General features: G+C 38.4%; 1 protein-coding gene across 5 annotated transcripts in view; it reads right to left on the bottom strand.

The window, feature by feature from the left end:
• Positions 1-20,029, bottom strand: part of ZNF280D (zinc finger protein 280D) — a 130,306-nt gene that overhangs the window by 34,279 nt on the left and 75,998 nt on the right. For 3 of the 5 annotated variants that reach the window (XM_050967916.1, XM_050967912.1, XM_050967913.1), the window contains exons 3-6: positions 13,986-14,051; positions 13,514-13,884; positions 8,652-8,769; positions 1,310-1,477 (exon numbers count right to left, since the gene is read on the bottom strand). In XM_050967916.1, coding sequence (XP_050823873.1) covers positions 1,310-1,477; positions 8,652-8,769; positions 13,514-13,884; positions 13,986-14,051 — 723 coding nt within the window. Of the gene's footprint in view, positions 1-1,309; positions 1,478-8,651; positions 8,770-13,513; positions 13,885-13,985; positions 14,052-14,368; positions 14,426-20,029 lie in introns of all 5 variants that reach the window. The other 2 variants (XM_050967915.1, XM_050967914.1) reach the window with 2 other exon arrangements.

The following is a 20,029-nucleotide window of genomic DNA, read 5'->3' as shown; positions in this document are numbered from 1 at the left end:
ATTCTTGGAGGAATGTGATCTCAACATCAACAGGACAGGATTTAGTCTGACCACTTCTGGAATGGAGCTACATGACTTGGCGATCAGTGATGAGAGTATTGTTCTCTCTGCCAGGTAATTGGAACCTAAGCCTATTCAGCTGCATCATTCGTGCTGATCTAAGATGTCTTTGAGGTTCATGGAGAATAAATAGGTATCTCAGGCACCTACACCCACATTTATGAGAGAATAGTGTTTTCTCTTATTAACATAAAAATTGTTAGCCACCTGCTAATCAGTTTGTATTTAAATGTTGGAATAGCTCATCCTTTAGTGAATATTGCTTATATCTGGGCTTAAGTGCTCTTGGAGCTGCCAAAATCAGAGCCAGCTGCCTCTGTAGATGAAGTTCTCTCTTTGGCATACAGTCCTATCTAGATAAGCAGTTTAGACAAAAGGAGTAATAAACACAGGAGAGGGTTGGGTTTTTTTTTTGTGTTTTTTTTTAAAGAATACATATGAACTATTTGAGATCAACTGTAATCTGCCAGACTATCATCAAAGGTCACAACAATCAACACACCATCTTATAAGAAGAACTGGGCAACATTATTCATTTTCGGCCGGGGACGGGGGGGAAATTAAGAATTGGGTCAACTGAAACATTTCATAAACTCATGTAGGTTTTGCTGAATTGTTTTAATGAATATGTTAATCTAAAACAGCTAGCATTCCTCTCCTTTTGTAGGAGGGGGAGACCTATCAGAGCACAAAAAAAGAAGCTATTTCAAACTAAATCAACAAAATTGCTACGAAAGGATTTTTTCTTTGGGGAAGGGATTTCTGCAGTTGCAGGTCCAAACAGGAAATTCTGCACTCAGAGAATCCTTGCAATCTTGGTTATCAATCTTTGAAAAAGGTACTAATTTGCTATTCAGTTTTTTATATATAGATTCTAAGGCAATGTGATTTAACTCTGGGCCACTGAACTCTAAATATTCTTATCTTCACAACTACTGAACCAGTTAACTTTATTCTTGGCTTGCTTTATAGAGATCAATGAGACTCAAAACAACCACGTCTGAAGACTAAATATATTATAACATTTGTAAGGCTCCAGTGTGTATTATATAGAGTATAAAAAAAATACCTCTTTATATAAGAAGAGAACATATTTTAAGGCATATGCACAAGGGGCAGGCAGAGCTGTTGAGTTAACTCTGCCTTAACTTGAGTGTTGATCGTTCAACTTTTAACACTGCATTAGTGCTAGCTTTTTCCATGGAACAGATACATGGATTTAACAGCTAGACCATTTAATCTACCCTACCTTTTGAAGTAACATTTTGTGATGGTGTTACTGTTGGAGATTTAACTGAAGCTGATACAGCTGAATTGCTTCCAGCACCAACCTCATTAGGCTTGGCCTTTTTTGGAGTAACACTGTTGACTTCTGAAGTAGCTGGACGCTTAGACACAAGACCACTCTCATTCAGACCTATAGCAGTTTAAATTAAAGAACCTCAGTTTTTTCATAGTATATTACCAATCTCTTACTGATAACTACTTTTAATGGACAAACAAGTCTAAACAAATAACAGTTATTAAAATCTCCCCTACCCAATAAGCCGTTTATAAATTAGGAAAATTATGTTTGGTTCAGCCAACCATCGATACTTTGAAGTCAATGTGATGTGAATGAGTAAGAAAATAGACTGCAGCCCCCTCATATATTTGTTGCAGCCTACCTAAAAAGCCTGGTCTTTCTGATCCCTCTTCATCTAGCACAGGCCTAATTTGCGTGCCTAACCACAGATGACTATAGCATTAGTCACTGCAATGCATACCATTTGGAAGTGCCTTTTCATTCTTCTCTTCAAGAGAATCTCTCTCTTTCACTTAGCATTCAGTTTATGTATTTGATGTTTCACTCCATATTATTTGTGAAAATATGTTTATGATATGAATATGATATAACTGAGATACACTTTATGCAAGATGGCTCATGTAAGATATCATTGGAAAGGTTATGATTTACTGAATGTGATTATCCAATTTGTATACTTTTATCATTTCTATATCTGAAGTTAGGAATATGTATCTGTATTTCAAATGAGTTACTTTGGGTGTCACTCCCAGTAGTCCTTTAAGTACAACAATGGAAAAGCCAGACAGGGCTTGACCCATTAGCAATGACAACAGATTGTGAAAGATCTTAGTCTTCCTGTGGACACTCCAGACAGCCTATAAATAATGGCTGCCACAGCTCTGCAGAGACATGGGTCTGAGTCATCTGGTACTGGACCCATCCCTTCGAAAGCCAGTGGGAGAGAAAGGGTTCCTGCCATACATAAGAGCTAAAGACGGCAGGAGAATGACATCATTGTGGTTCTCCTCTGCCTCCACACCCAAAAAGGCACTGGAAAATACCTGGAAGCAAGAACTGAACTCTGGGAAGAAGGGCTGAGCCCAAGCTGGAAGGGCGTCTAGCTTGTGAGTAATAATACCAAGCTGGAGACCAGTGCAGATGCCTTTCAAGACTTTCTGTAATCTGCCTGCAACAGTATCTAGGATGATAAATTACTATTTGTAACCAATTTTTTAATGAAACAAGCTCAGTTTTCAGAGTAGCAGCCATGTTAGTCTGTATCCACAAAAAGAACAGGAGTACTTGTGGCACCTTAGAGACTAACAGATAAATCTGTTAGTCTCCAAGGTGCCACAAGCTCAGTTTGCGTGTGTCACATTATTGATTTGAACATGGTTGCAATCAAAGTACTGCAGTGGCACCAAATCTTGTATAAAGGGGGTCAAATGAGGTGTCTAAGATAAGGTTATGGTTTGCTGATTATGATTATGTTGTCCATAGGTGTGTATCAATTTTGTAGTTGATGTTATGAATATTGGCTCTATACTGTCTGTATTTCAAACTTATGCTATGCTTCTGGGAAATATCCCAGACAAGTTGGTGTTGGCTCTGCCTAGTCTGCCTGATGGCCCATTAAGGACCATCAGGTATATAACTGACACATTGAGAGATGGCAGATACACCTTGTAACTCAGTGAAGTATGCAGGGACTTGCCCATGTGACTCCAGACTTCACTTTGCTGTAATTCTCCACAGTAAGAACAAAGATGGGTTCTTACACCTGGAAAAACCTACAAAAGGCTGTTGCCTCATCTCCATCTTGTCTTCAATCCTGCTTCTTACCTCTGCAGGGACTTTGCTAGGAACGGAAGCTCTACACAAAGGACTGATGACCCATCCCAGCTGTGGATGTACTCCAGAGACTTGATTTGAACCTGCAGTTTATTCTATCACTGCTACAAGCCTGAACCAAGAACTTTGCCATTACTGTATGTAATGGATTCTATTTAACCAATTCTTGCTCTCATCTATACCTTTTTCCTTTTATGAATAAACCTTTAGATTTTAGATTCTAAAGGATTGGAAACAGTGTGATTTGTGGGTAAGATCTGATTTATATATTGAGCTGGGTCTGGGACTTAGTCCTTTGGGATCGCGAGAACCTTTTTTGTTTTACTGGGGTATTGGTTTTCATAACCATTTGTCCCCAAAATGAGTGGTACTGGTGGTGATACTGGAAAACTGCAGTGTCTAAGGGAACTGCTTGTGTGTCTTGTGGTTAGCCAGTGGGATGAGATCAAAGTCCTATTTGTATGGCTGGTTTGGTTTGCCTTAGAGGTGGAAAAACGCCAGCCTTGGGCTGTAACTGCCCTGCTTTAAGCAATTTGTCCTGAATTGTCACTCTCAGTTAGGTCTCGCCAGAACCAGCATCGTTATAGTTTTGTTTTATTTACTTAATAATCTGCCTTGTTCGGTTTGCTACTCCTTTAACCACTTAAAATTCACCTTTTATAGTTAATAAACTTATTTCTTGGCTATAATATAACCCCATTTGTGCAATTTATATAAAATGAAAGTTGCGTTGTAGATAATTCCCAACTATCCAGAAAATGGTAATTCTCATTTGCCATTTGAAGGAAAAAGAACTGAAATAGCTTCCAAAAGATTGGCAGGGAATTAGAAGCAACAGTTTGCTAGTGACCTATAAAAATGCAAAATATTAAAAACAATTTCAAATACATGTATATCAATGGCCTGATTAGATCCATTAGAAAAGCTGTGTGTCTTTTTTCCAGTGCCAAGTTGCTCTAAAGCCAGTATATCTGGCACTGGATGATTTCCCCTGCATAGGAGAATCATCCAATATCACCCACTCAATGCAGTGGTGAAACCAGGTAACAGAAGACATGGCGGGGAAATCCCTACATGCCAGTAGTGTATTCCTGGCTGCCAGGACAGTTCCTGAGGACCACTGGGAACTACCAATAAATTAAACACCAGCTTTCAGACTTCTGTAGTCTATACTGGGGACTGGATCAACAACAGCACCACTCCTGAAGTGGGTATGCAGGGTGAGAATAGAAAATAGGTCCTGTGCACTCCCTTCTCCACTCTCCAGCTGCATTCAGCACTTCTTGACTGGAACTGAGAATCTGTCCTTACCTTTCCTTACAAACAACAGAAAGATAGCTGATCTCCTGGAGAATTGTTAAAGAGCTCACTTTTTCGCAAAAAACGAAAACTAGGACTTAACATGGCAACACCCACCTAACTGCAACTGTGATTCACATTCATTATCAGTTGTACAAGAAACCCTCTCTTGTAATAACTTGTTTTGCTGAAGTTATTGTGATTGTTGTGTGGATGCCAGCACAAAAATTGTATGTAGTATTGTTGTAGCCGTGTCAACCCCAGAATATTAGAGACGTTGTGGGTGAGAGAATATCTTTTACTGGACCAACCTCTATTTGTGAGGGAGAGAAGCTTTTGAGCTTAAATAGAGATCTTCTTCAGCTCTATAAGCCTGAAAAATTGTCTTCTTCACCAACAGAAGTTGGACCAATAAAAGATATTACCTCAGCCAACTTGTTTCTCCAATACAAAGATCCTAATGCCTACTGAAACTGCCTTCATTATGCCCCTTACAAATGAGAATGTTCTTAACTTTCAGCTCAGATTTTTATAATACTTCAGCAACTTAAAAAGCTGTTTTGCAGTCATACTTTCTAATGATTCAAACCCAGTCATTTTCTGAAGTGAACATGTTAAACATGCATTTCCCATTCAGTTTATGCGACTTTTGCCCAAGGTAATTAAAAATTGCTAAATCAGATCTGGGCTACTCATTGGGTATTATCTTTCTTTAGTGCTTTTGTTTACTTATAAACGCACTGCTAAGTGTGTGAGCTTCTTGTTGGGCCTTCTGTGTGTTGATTAGCAATGGCTGTTGTAGAGCTGGTACAAAATTTGTATTTTTCTGTACCACTGAATGTACTTGTGCAATGGGCCTGTGAACAACAAAGGATGCCGTAGATGTGACTATGAGATGTATTTGTATAATTGACTATTCAGGTTGAACTGACTGAGTGGAACCTTCTATAAAATACCATTTTTTTCAAAGTCGTGTGTCAGAAGAAAATCAAGTTTTAATATAATTTGTAATGTTTCCTATCAGTAAGGAATTATAAAAAAACCTTCCGATTTGTTCCAACGAAAATATACACCATTAAGAATTCTGTTCCATATTTACAAAGGTGCACATTCTCACATGGTTGCATGCAACTCCAATTATGTTACTAGGAGTAACACAAACAGCAGGAGAGTACATATGCTCAAATTAGCGTGGGATTGTTTTCTGTGGTTTTACATTAGAAGAGTCAAGTTAATTCTATTAAGTTGTCTCTTTTAGAATAGCCATCCTAAGAGTAGGAGAATTTGTTTACAATAGTAGATAAGAGCAGAATTCAAATGCACACTGAAGAACAGCTGCAGTTATACTGTGAAAAATGCTATTTTAAGCAAAGAAATTCCAAACACTGTGTAATAATCAGTAAAACTGGTTGCCAATCTGAAAACTAGGCAATTTTATAGTACAATCACCAATTTACATGGTCTCAACCTTGCAAACACTGACGCACATGCTTAACTTTTATTTCAATGAGACTACTCATAGTAGTAAAGTTAAGCACATTCATGAGAGATTGCAGGATGGGGCTAATTGCCCAGTTTTAGGAGACGATTTAAGCACATAAATCCCACTGAATTCTGTGCTCAAAGTTAAGCATGTGCTCAACTGCTTTTCTGAATTGGAGAATAAAGTAGTTAGAGGTAGTTACTAAGAGGCTTGTGAAATCTGAATGATCAACAGTCACCTGAGCAGGACAGTTACTCACTGTTTGATAATAAATACATATATTGGTGCAACACCTCTCACCCATAGCCCAATCCTCCCCGCAGACCAATTTACACTGGTAAAAGTTGAATGACTACAATGAGTTGCAATTTACACCACCTGAAAGAAGACTTAAGCCTACAGTTTTTATTTTGGGCTATAGGTTTTTAACTTTAAAAAATAACACTTCAGAAAGATTCACAACATCTGACAGGTGTTGAATAAAGTGTTGAATTTAACAGGTATGATTAAGTATTTACTTTTGTCTGTACCAAGATTTTCTATTTTAGCCAAACTATTAATTTCAGCATTTGTTACTATGAACAATTCTAACTTGAGTATCCCGGTATTCAATTCTATAAATAATACATGCAATACTAGATTTAAAAAAAAAATTCAAAGTGCCCTTATTCCATTTAACAAGTGGAAAGTATTTACTCCTTTTCTCCTACACACATAATAGATTAAAACAATCAGTACACAAAATTATTTTAAGCTTGTTCTGGGTCTTGAACAATTTACAATCAGTAACTGATTTTTGCTTAATTATCTAAGATTATTTCTGATAAAGGTGAATGTTAATAATTCTTATCAATTAACATGAAAACTCTTGATATTTCGAAATAATCAGGTACTCAGTGTGCTTGACTTTAACTGTGTTTTCTGAAAATATGCAAGCCAGAATTTTTCTAGTATTCTTGGCAAACAGGTAGGCTTGAATGCAAAAGGCTTCCTGCTGCCTTTCCCTCACTTGCATTAAAGGTTTTGGTCTTATGGAGCTCATATGTGATATGAAACTGACTACCTATTTGTGTTGGCTCTCAGGTCCTTACTACTGCCCACATGACCCTCAATTTAGTCAATACAGCTCAGTCCTACTTTTGCTTACTAGCTCAGTAAGTATTCCTCTCAGCCTAGCAATTTCCTTTGCCTGTTCCTTAATTTTCTCCAGCAGGCTTTTCTTGCTACATTGTATTACACTCTCTTTCTGTTTCTAAAAGGGGCAAAAAGAAGATTTGTTCTCTATAATTTAAATAAGCAATGTTAAATTCTTCTTTTAATCTATAAATCCAACACAGACCACACACCTACTTACCTACCTCGCATGAACTACAGGACACCTCAATTCACAGTCATTTAAGGACTCAGCCCTTGAAGGTGCGGAGCACTCTGGCTCCAATCCAGCAAAGCACATAAGAGTGGGCATAACTTTTCGGTTTCCCACTGACGTCAATGAAACTGCTCAAGTGCTTAAAATTAAGCACCTGCTTAAGAGCTTTGCTGGCTATGACTAAAATGCTGAACACTTAATAAAGTAGGTAAGTGTTGATCTTGCCATGAGCTACTTGCCCCACCTTCTCCCTAACTAGAATAAGTTATAGAACAAGAGTGGGGTAGGAATGGAGAAGACTATACCAATAAGTGTATGTGGATAACTACTGGAAAAAACACATCATTCACTCATTTGGGAACAGATGGAGGATGGGAGAGAGTGCCCTATTTAGAGTGTTATGAAACCACCACCTCCCCCACAAGAATTGGTTAGATTTTCATCTTACTCATTCTGCTTCACATAGCACTTCTGTTTTAGTGTCCTCTTGTAGAAGGATCAGAAAATTTGTCAATTATATTTCATTATAGATTGAATTACAGGCTGACCAACAATTAAGTTTGTCATTCAATTACCACAAAAATGCAATTCTTCATAACTGACACTTGAAGTTTAAATTTACAGTTTATATTTATTTATTCTAAAATGTAATTTAACTTTATATGTTCTAATCAGTATTTCAAATAAATACAATTTTCTTCAGCCAGATAAAACAGTTTCTGCAACTAAAAATAAATAATTTAAAAAAAAATTAAAAATAATTCAGAGGCTCATGACAAGCATTCTTTCCCCTCCTCAGTTTCCCAGAACAGATCCCTTTGATCTGTCTAGTCCAATTGCTATATACAGCAATCAGGAAACAAAGAATGACATCGAGGGAATCCACTGTGCAGACTCAGGAAGCTGTTCCATGGGCTCTCACTGGCTGGCTGACAGACACTTTTATCGATGTCATCCAGAGAGAGCTGCATATACTGCAAATGAACCTTTGCCTGTCAAAAAAGTCATTTCAGTGAGTCTGGCAGTAATTTTTTAATATAGACAGACAAAAATCATAACCATATATTGATTGGAGTCATCATGTAACGTGAGTTCACAAGAACAAGACTTTATTGGAAAGTATATTTTAAGTGTAATGCTCCAAATCTTTCTTCATAACACGGACAACAATACTACTATTTTACAAACACTAATAAACTGTCCTATGTTCTGAAATCTCTATTAAAATTATAACCCAAACACTCTATACTTTTACTCTTAAAAAAAAAAAAGAAAAAAAGCTTTTACTAACATACACTCACCTGTCATAGTTACCACTGATCCACTCTGGTAGTGAGGAACTCCTGACTTCTGTCTCAAGCCGAACAGTATGCCCGAAGTATTATTTGGTACAGCTTGTGAAGAACTCGCAATATAACCCTGATAAGCCATTTTCAAAAGGGGGGAGAGGGAAATTGGGACTTAATCTTTATAAAGCATTTTGAAATTTGCATACAAAAAAATCAATATACAAATACAACTTACAGTATCATATGCTTGTTTTTTGTAACTACAACTGGATTCAGATAATTTAAACACATACTCTGTAAATACTGAAGTTATAATTATCATCTGGCAAAATAATAATATACATTCTTTAAAACTATTAAAACCTGACCTAGTTCATCTGTGGTTGATTTATCCAGTATGTGCGCGCATGTGTAGGTTCTGTACGTTTTAGAGAAAGTATGCATACTACTGATTTATTTATCTGAATAAAAACAGAGTTTACTAGCTGATTTATCCTAAATCTGCTAGAGTTTCTAATTAAGAGGATTTTTTTAATCTAAGCATTTGCCTACTTTCTTCCTTTCAATTTAAATTTAGAGACCTTACTCATTATTTCCACAGCTAGCTAACTGCATTTTAAAGGACACAAATCAGAACCCAATGTAAACTCATAGTAAATAGAAAATTCTTAATACAAACAGAGCAAGATCAGTTATTCTGGTTTTTTTTTAAGTGCCACCTGTTCAAGCACCAATTCAAACCAAGATTCAGAAGCCATAATCAGTATTTAGGTTAGGCAATTCTTTCGTGATCATAAAAGAAGGATCAATATATCATTAATATTTTTATAGTGAGCTATACAGTAGTGAAGTTAGTTTAGAGCATTCCAGAAAAGAGCTAATTGTTAATAATTAATGAAAACCATGAAAATTTCCAGGTGAAGACAACTCATGACACACATAATTTTAGGGTCTTCCTGCAGTTTTTATCCTGTTTTCCAGAGCTGAAGTTCTCATTTGAAGTATACGCCCTCCTAGTACCAATTATAACCTTCAAAACAGAAACCAATAAATATACTGTGTTTGTGGCTGCATATTCAACAACATAAAAACCTATGCACCTTAATTCATCCCAATGGGTTATTTCTGAAGCCAATAATAACCACTGAAATTCTAAATGTCTTCTTAGTTATATACCAGAAGCATTCACAAAGTTAACTCGTCTTAAAATATTCACATGGTACCTGCCATGTCATAAGTGCCAATTCATTCAAATAGCCACTCCACATAAAAACTTTATATAGAATATATGCAATTTCCAGAAGCAGCATAATGAATTAAGAACAACCAGATAATAGAGTTGGGTTTATTTTTAGTTTTAACTTAACAACAATGTACAAAAATAGGCCAAAACCCAAATCCAAGCCTGTCCTCAACTCTTTCTTATCAAGATTGACTTATTTTATTTCCCTTTCTCAGCATACCAGTTTCATGCAGATATCTAGATGTATTTTTTCCCCTAGCACAGAGAGTATTTTTAAAAAAGATTGTTTCTTTAAAAAGAAAAGAAGCCAAAGGCTCAAAGAGCAGAGTCCACAACCTACTTAGCACTGGATTAAAACTGTGGGAGAATACAAAGCAAAATGAGAGCCTGGGTAAGGAGGCTTGCCACAACAAGAAGATCATCTGGAAAAGCCATATGACTTGGGTCCCATGCCTCTCCTCTAGTGACTTGTGCCAGCAGATTTGAAGTATGTTGAAGGTATCCACAAATGGTGCTCTTAGACCTGGATACTAACAACAAATTCTTAGCAAACTGATTTCTCTCCTCTGATGATTTTTCCTTTACTGTGAATAAATGTGTCCTTTTCACCCCTTCCTCCCAACTTGCATGATGAAACTGAAAACTTGACAATGATAACTCCGTTTTCCAAGTGACTTTCATAGGGTAGACCAGATTTTGTTACAAAGATCTTGTGAAACACGTCCCATTCACAGTTGTACCTTTCCATTCACAAGACAACCCTTTAGCAACTATAGCAATTGTTATATTTTTACTACAAATTTGTACCACTACACTGATTAAGTCTGCTGAAAGAAAGTCTAATTAATAGTGCTAAAAACAAATATGGCTTGTCCAGTTGAGGCCCCCAGCAATGCAAAGACAGATTTCAACAGAACGAGAGCACACATCAGTGGCAATCTTTTTTTGTAAATTCCTTCAATGCAGACCCTGAATAACGCAAAGGAAAAAAAAAACCCTCAAGTCTTCCTCTCCTCAAATGAACTCCTCATCCAACCTTACCAAATTGAGATAGATCTTTAACAGCAGCTCTGAAAAAATGAGTTATCCTTTTGGTTATGTTAAAAATATTACTAATGATTTGGGATTAATTTTCAGAGTTCTTTCTGACCTGTGCATTATCAAGCTTTAAGGAGGTATGGAGGACTGTGCATATTGTCTACACTTGAAAGATGATGGGCCAGATCATCAGCTGATATAATATCTCCACTGAAGTCCTTTATGTCTTAATACAAATCAATCATCTGAGTATGGTACCATAGCTCTATATCCACACCTCCAAAATGTTTATGTAGTTATCACCGTTATTTTGGAGAGAATTAAAGATGCTTTTGCTGGGATGAATGGTAGCACATGTACATTTCCCAGCACACAATGAAGTTACCTGGCCAGAGAGAATGTAGAAAGAGGTGAGATGGATATTCATAGACCATGATATCCTCTGAACTGTATGGTAGAATGACAACCCATGAAAATTTCATTTTCAAGCACTCTTCTTGCACAAACCGGCTCAGTCATTTCATATGCAAAATGAATCAATGACTTCTAATGCCTTAGAAGTCACAATCTCTATTGGGTAGATATCTCAAAGCATGCTTTAAACAACAGTTTTATGACCTCAGCAAAAGGTCAAGTGCAAGGTTGATATAAGTTCCTGCATCTGCAAATGCAAAGAATCACCACCATCACCAGAACTGAATACACGTTGATGTTTACACTTATAATCTGTGTTTGTCATCTTGAGAACCTGATTTCAGCTAGGATCCCTGCCCACAACTTCTTAAAGTAAGACAATCTCTACTCCGTGAAGAAACAGGACACACTGATACAAGTTAGTCAGAATGCGCCTCTGCCTCATCACTGAGCCTGTTCTCTGACTTGCTCAAGAACTGAGAGGCCTTACTGGAACCAAACCTCCATCTCAAAACTTGACCATTGAGACAGGAATTCTCCCAAAATTATTGTGCTATGGTTGTCATGTCTTTGAAGATTATCCTCCTAACAATCCTCAGGAGTTTGATCCAGTATAGCCATAAATCCCTTACCTCTCAAAGAGGTGGGACTACTGTTGTTGAGTAATTAGCTTTAGACAATCAATTTTATGAGATGTCCCCAAAAGTGGGTCTCGCACGGAAAGCAATGTAATTGACAAACTGCTGAGAACTGAAAATTTTGAGTCTGGATTCTTCCATAATGAATCTGCAAGGAATTTAACTACCCAACACAAACAGAACACTTTAATTGGTATCCTTGTCTAAAAGATGGCTAAGGGGGGCAGGGGATGGGAAAGAACTGTAGATTTAGCAAATAATCTTAAGAAAGATACTAAATGTTTACATTTTAAAACGTTCATGCTAGCTGCCTGCACTCAGATACTTTAATGGAGTAAACAGATTTCCCATTCAACAGGGGAATCAGCAACACATTTTAAGATTAATACCAATAAGAGAGGAAAGAAAACAAGTTTACCAAACACTGTCACATATCTAGGGCCTGGTCTATACTACAGAGTTAGGACAACATAAGACAGCTTACATTGACCTAAACTCTGTAAGTGTCTACACTAAAATGTCATCCCATCAATGTAACTCGCCCACTACACTGACTTAATAACTCCATCTCTATGAGAGGCATAGAATCAATATCGATGTAGTTAGGTTGACAACAGTGTCAGTGTCAACGCTGCGTTGCTTACGTTGACTGCTGCTGCCTTTCAGAAGTCATCCCACAATGCCCCATGCTGACAATTAAATTGGTGCCAATACTCCTGGTGAAGACGCACACCACCAAAACAAGGAGCGTAGTGTGGACATGCAAAAGCAATTTAATTAATGCCATCGCTGTGCATTGACATAACTTAGGTCAATATCATTTTGTAGTGTAGACCTACCCTAGGTATCACCTTGTTTGCAACTTTTTAAACCTGATATCAAATAATGGCACCGCAAACTCTAGAATACACACTTAAGTCTATTCTCTATACCCAGGCTACTGGACTACCAATTTGTTCACTCAGGTGATATTCTAATTTTCTACTTTTTTGTTCTAAAGCAGTAGTATTAAACATCCACTTAATTAAACTGCAGAATAATAAAAAAATGAAAATTTCAAAACTTAGCATTCTTGTAAGAGTAAAATTAAACAATGGAAAACATTGCAAAGGTTTTTAAAATTATGAGTAATTAATTATTTTTACAATTACAACATATAGAAAATCAAAATTTTACTAAAGCCCAGGTCCTATAAACATTTATGCAAATACAGAACTTTGTACATAAAAATACATTGTCCTTGTAATTACTCCTGTGTAAAGTTAACCAGCTGTCAAAGTCTTTGAAAAACTGAGGCCTTAAGCTTCAAACAAATTGAACATCAAACACAATGTAGTAAAAAACCTATTTAATACTAAAGTTCCTGAAAGGGAACCTATGTGTCATAACATATTTAGTAAATTTCTACAAAAACCACAAGCTACTTTGAAACCGAAATTTTGTGAAGTGATGTGAATATACAATAAGCAATATCCACTTTTTGTACTTCATTAATTTAACTACAATTAAACCTTGAGCTTTATAAGTTAATAAAAATTTACCTGATTTAATATTACAGGTTGTGCTGTTACTGTAGCCACTGGCCTCGGTACAGGCTGACCCATTACAGGAATTGTAATATCTCTTGATACTGGCTCTGTCGTTACTGGAACGGTTACAGGTCTGCTAACAGGCTGTGATATTCCAGAATTTGACCCGGGTATCTGCTGAGCTGATAAACATCCAGCAATAGGTCTCTGTAGCGTCTGTGAAGTTCCTGAAACAGTTACTGGTCTAGACAATGGCTGAACGGCTACAGAGCTGGTTGCAGGTCTGGATACAGACTGAAAGACTGGTGAAACAGTGACAGCACCCGGATTGGATGCAGGAGTTGTATAGAGTTGACTGGCAGGCTTGAATGTAGTAACTGTACCTGTTACACAGAATTCCAGAATAATCATTACATAGTATTACAGTTGGATGTTTCATTAAGTTTTTTTTTTTTTTAATTACCATATTAGGACAATGCAGTACCTCTACTAGGTGCACCATTCTGTATCCCCGTTCGTGATGAGCTGAGGTTGACTCTGTTCAATATATCTGTTAAAAGTTACATTTGTGTCTTAATTCCAGTGACAAGTTACAAAAACTGAAGTGAAGTTAAAAGAAAAACAAAAATTAAAAGCAGCAGTCACATTTATTTGTGAAGGTACCACAAGTCAATAGATTTTTTTCAGTTACAAACTTGAATGCCATTTCTAAAATAAATACCCAATAAAGCAAACTGCATCATCATCCTATTTGTACAAATAAAGATCTTGAGACTTCTAACTTTTCTTCTTGAGAAAGTTAATTCACCAAATCAAGTCAAATTTTAGTTCTCTAGAAATGCACATAGGAAAGCAAAACTCTCTTACATGGAATCCGTAAGTGTTTAGCTGTGTTGATTATGTAGACCATTATACAAAAATTTTCTGAAGACAATGGAAACAAATAAGAAAAGTGAATACATTCATAAATTATTTCTTAGAAAAAGTTTCTTGAATTATGAAAAAACATTCCAAAAAGAGGGAGCAAACTCCCTGCTTCCCAACTAATTACTTTGCATTTCGCAATTTAAGACACACCAGGAGGAATAATTTGAACTACTTATTCTAAATTAACTACCAATTTACGAAAAGGATATGATCATCATTGCAGAGAGCTCAATCTCCAACAGAAGTGAAAAATCCAAAACAATACATTAGGCTGTACAAGGAACAAGACGGAGAGTACTACCAAAATACACAATATTATTATACAATTTAGCAAGATTTATAAAAGGATTAGATGTTTATATAACTAACAAGAATATACAGAAGTTAATAAAAATATTTAACTATCAACTTCAGGGCAGAAACCAACCTCTAACTATTGGTAGTCAGAAGAAGCTTTTCCTGGGTGAAAATTTTTCCTCAGCTGCCTACTGCAGAGTTTTTTCCTCTGAAACAACTGGTACTGGCTACTATTAGAGACAGGATACAGTAACTCCTCACTTAAAGTCATCCCGGTTAACGTTGTTTCGTTGCTGATCAAGTATGGAACATTCTCATTTAATGTTGTGCAATGCTCCCTTCTAACTTTGTCATTTGGCAGCCTCCTGCTTTGTCCACTGCTTGCAGGAAGAGCAGCCCGTTGCTGCTAGCTGGTGGGGGCTTGTAACCAGGGTGGATTGGCAGCCCCCCATCAGCTTCCCACTCCCCTAAGTTCCCTGTGCAGCAGCCGCCCAGCAGGCTATCAATTGCCAGGCAGTTCAGCTGTCCCTCCCACCACTGCCATGTGCTGCTCCTACCCTCTGCCTTGGAGCTGCTCCCCGAACCTCCAACTTGCTGGGCGGGGGGGGGGGGCATTGGCTAATGTCAGGGTGTCCCCCTCCTCTCTGCTCCTGCACCCCGCTTACCCCTTCTCCATATAGAGAAGGGTGGGGACATGCAGGGGCGGCTCTATGTTTTTTGTCGCCCCAAGCACGGCACTCAGGCAGCCTTCAGCGGTGTTTCTGCGGGAGGTCCACCAGTCACGTGGAATCCGCGGCGATTCTGTGGGTGATCTGCTGGCCCTGCACCTCCGGCGCACCCACCGCCAAATTACCGGCAAAGCCGCGGGACCGGCAGACCTCCCGCAGAATGCTGCCTAAGGCTTCCTGACTGCCGCCCTCACAGCGACCAGCAGACCCCCCCCCCCCCGCGGCTTGCTGCCCCAGGCACACACTTGCTGCGCTGGTGCCTGGAGCCGCCCCTGGGGACACGGACAGAAAGAGATAGAGCGAGCTTGGGGCAGCAGCTGCTATCTCATCTTCCTGATCCACTTAAAAAGACAATGCACTTAAGAGTGGGTCAGCTTTCTTAAAGGGGAAGTGTGCATTCCTCTCTCTTTCCCTACCCAAGCGGCAGCCCCAGTTTGAGAAACACTGGGCTACATTAACAACGTGTTAACCCTTGAGGGCTCAGCCGAGTGCTAGCTCATCACTTAGCAGTAAGGCATTCTCTAGGAAATATCCCACCCTCTAACTTCACCACCTCAACCAAGCTTCACAATCATCATAGCTCTGAACAGTATTACATTGTTTGTTTAAAACATATACTGTGCACATATTTTATATATAAGAGAAACTGCTGAACTTCAGTTAATTTGCAAATTTGACACCATCAGCTCAGGATTAAACAAAGACTGTGAATGGCTAGTCAACTACAAAAGCAGTTTCCCCTTCCTTGGTGTTCACACCTCAACTGCTAGAAGAAGGCCTCATCCTCCCTGATTGAACTAACCTCATTATCTCTAGACTGATTCTTGCCTGCATATTTATACCTGCCTCTGGAAATTTCCACCACATGCGTCTGACAAAGTGGGTATTCACCCATTAAAGCTTATACTCCAATACTTCTGTTAGTCTATAAGGTGCCACAGGACTCTTTGTCGCTTTTTATATAATATATAGTTTTTCTGTCTGGTGAAAAAAAATTCCCTGGAACCTAACCCCCACATTTACATTAATTCTTATGGAGAAATTAGATTCGCTTAACATCGTTTCCCTTAAAGTTGCATTTTTTCAGGAACATAACTACAAGGCTAAGCGAGGAGTTACTGTACTAGATGAACCTCTGGTCTGATCCAGTATAGTAATCCATAAATTTATCATACCAGTACTCATCTGGATGACACACTTTTATTTATTTTTTTAAGCCCGTAAAGAGGCAAACCACTCACTAAGAGAGGATATATACGCTTCCCCTGCCCACAAAACCAGCACAGCTCACTATACAAGCACTGTTTGGGAAAAGGTTAAGGAGGGGGAAAAAATGGTAATTTACTTGCAATGTAACTGTTCTTTGAGACATGGTTCATAGGCGTATTCCACTCAGGAAACTACGAGCTTCTCATTTTACTGGGAAATCCCCTGTAAAAAGCACCTGCCACATCGAGTGCCAACTACACTGATGTCCTGGCCACCAAACAGTCTTCTGCCAAGAAAGCCCATAACTCCTCCCTTATATCTTCAGGCAGCATGTCAGTGAACTTCGACACTGCACCCCAGTTTACAAAATCATGTTTTGCTAACAATTCCTGTTGGTTTCCTATGCATAGCTGGAGAAAGGAAGCAGTAAATTCATTTGGCTATGATGTAGCCATGGTGGCATGTAAAATAGACTTCTATCTTGAGTGGTCCCTTGCATGTCTTCTTCCTTCAACAAGTGTCCATATGGAAAGGTTTAGCCTTCTTAAATCCCTCAAAATTGCATCTTCCAACCGCATTCTTGGTCAGGCCTGTTCTCTGCTTCCTTTAACCGCAGCTCTATAAACCTTCTGTAAAAGCATACCTGCTTCTGTACTTTGGAGATTACCTCATCCCACTGCAGCCATCTTGTTCTCAAAAGGTGCAAAACTACAACTTGCCAAGATCATCTAAAGTGTTTCCTCATTTGTGACAAAAGTCAAACCAACGTATCTTGATACATTGTAACGTTTGACACTGAAAACTATTGTTTCCTCTCCTCTAGTGTTTTTAACACCCATGTTTCTGCTCCATATAACAGAGTTGTCATTATCGGTGTGTTCAATACTTGTAACTTGGTTGTTACACAGACATCCTGCCAACCAAAGAGGTTTCTGAAGATGCTGAAATGACACAGACAGAAGTCTGATCCTATGCATAACTTCTTCAGTTATAGAACCTCCTGCTATCAACCAACTACCAAGATAGATAAAACTGTTTACCAATTCAGCGTCATTACATGCAATGTCAGTAGGCCATTCGTGTCTGTTTTATAGGAGGTACACATAGCTTTGGCTTTATCATCATTGATCTTAAGTCCTACACATTCTTCAGTTTTTTGCAGCTCTTCTAGCATTAGTTTTAGTTTGTTGATGGCCTCTCAGGGGGCATGGATCAGCATTTACCTTGCAATCCTCATCAGTACCTGGCCCGAGCCGGGGACACTAATGATCCAACCAATATACCAAATTCAGTGATGAATCCTGGTCACATGCCACCTGAGACAAGTTCTGCACATGCTAAGAATGGTCTCTGCAAGTAAGATAATATCATCCACATACTTAAGATCCTCTAAAGATTAATCTTTAAATTTCACTCCACCTACTTTGGGCTCAATCAGCATCATCATCAGATAGTCTATTAGAACTATAAACATGTGGTACACGTACCCTGTGGGGCACGCAGTGGACTTCCAGGTGGTACATCAACTCATCTAGATATTTGCCCAGTTTTATAACAGGCTATATAAAAAGCACTAGCAAAATCAGAACAAATTAGTATTTCATACAGCCAAAATGAGAAAGTAAGCAATTTTTCAGAAATAGTGTTCTGTGACATTTTTAAAAGTAGCAAGAGTTCTGTGGCACCTTATAGACTAACAGACATTTTGGAGCATGAGCTTTCATGGGTGAATACCCACTTCGTCAGATGCATGTGTGACATTTTTGTATTTTTATGTTAGTTTTTAAGCAAGTAGTTTTTAAATGAGGTGAAACTTCGAGTACACAAGACAAATCACACTCCTGAAAAGGATACAGTAGTCTGGAAAGGGTGAGAACCACTGCTATAAACAACATAGGTGAGAGAATGCGTCCCTGGCATATTCTTGATTCTACTCAAAACCAGTTTATAATACAACAATTGACTCTCACAGAGGTAAATGTATTGCAACACAGTTCTTCCACCAGGCACACTAAGTCCTCAGGCACTCCAGATTCATAGCAGTACCCACAGTGCTGATTCACACACTGAGTCAAAAGCAACTGCAAAGTCTACAAATGCGGTATTAAACTTCCCTTTGTTTCTGTAATCATTTTTCCATTAACATTCTGCACAGCATATATAAGCCTGTACAGAATCCATATTAGCTGTCTCTCATTTTTGGGCTGAGACAGTATTCCAGTTGGTTCAGTAGTATAATCATAAACATCTTCTCTGGGACTAAGAGCAGTGTTATTCCCTTATAGTCTCAGCAAACTGATCCCTCTCCTTTTTGAGGGATGATATAGCCCCTCTTCTAATCTTCTGGAATATGACTGGTTTCCTAAACTTTTAAGATAGCTCCATGAAACTAGAACCTAAAAACTCAGGCCACCACTCTTTAGGAGTTCTGATGACAATATTGTCAAGACCAGTTGATTCACCATTTGGTAAATGTTTGACCATACACACCAACCATTACTTCCTCAACTGTCAATTTTTTGTTTTCTGATCACTTCTCTTTTGGATTAAGTTGCATTTACATTTTTGTGGGGATCTATTCATTAATTCACAAAAGTGCTCACACCAATGATTAAGTTGTCTATCAATATCTTCGAAGTATTCTCTGGAGAGAGAAGGAATAATTTTTTCTCCTGAATAAGTCAAGTCTCTTGGATTTTCTCTTGGGAGTTGATTTGAATGTTCAAGGAAGATGTTGAAGAAGGTTCCTTGATGCAACCTCTCATTGACAGCACTGACCATGAAGGAGTTTGAGGCAGGGTGGGAACAAAAGCACCCGAAGCCTTGCATTGGAACATGATATCATTTGTCTGCATGCTTGGCTATTGATGCCAAGGAGGCTGGTATGTGTCATAAGGTCCTTGCCGGTTCCAAAAGCCTCTCAGGGGCTGCCGCCTGAAAAACATCCAAAAGCTTATGAGTGTTCTCTTGGACAAGCTCAGCTTGTACGCTCAACACTACAGCCATCCTCTTCAATAGGCCCTGATAAAATTTAAAATCCTCTGGAACAGGAGAGGAGGAATCTGAAGCCATTAAATCCTCAGGAAAGAATAACCAGTTAACCAGGGCCAGTGGGCTCTCTTGTGGTACAACTGGCTCCTCAGGTGAACCAGTATCTGCACAGGTTGCCAAAGTAAGTGGCTCCCGACGGTGTTTAGCAAAACAATCTGGTGAGCTTCCTCTCCAGCATGCAGATAATTGAAACCTGGAAAACCACAATAGTGGCTCTTTAGGAATTCTTAGGGTGTGAAGAAGGGTGTAGGTCACAGGTGGTGTTGTATTAACTTCAATGGAACAAAAGAGGTCCAAAGAGTCAAAGGTGTTAACA

This window comes from Gopherus flavomarginatus, chromosome 9 (assembly GCF_025201925.1).
Source record: "Gopherus flavomarginatus isolate rGopFla2 chromosome 9, rGopFla2.mat.asm, whole genome shotgun sequence".
In the NCBI taxonomy this organism is placed as follows: Eukaryota; Metazoa; Chordata; order Testudines; family Testudinidae; genus Gopherus; species Gopherus flavomarginatus.
The sequence above is the reverse complement of the archived record's forward strand: the minus strand, read 5'-3'. Positions and strand labels throughout refer to the sequence as shown.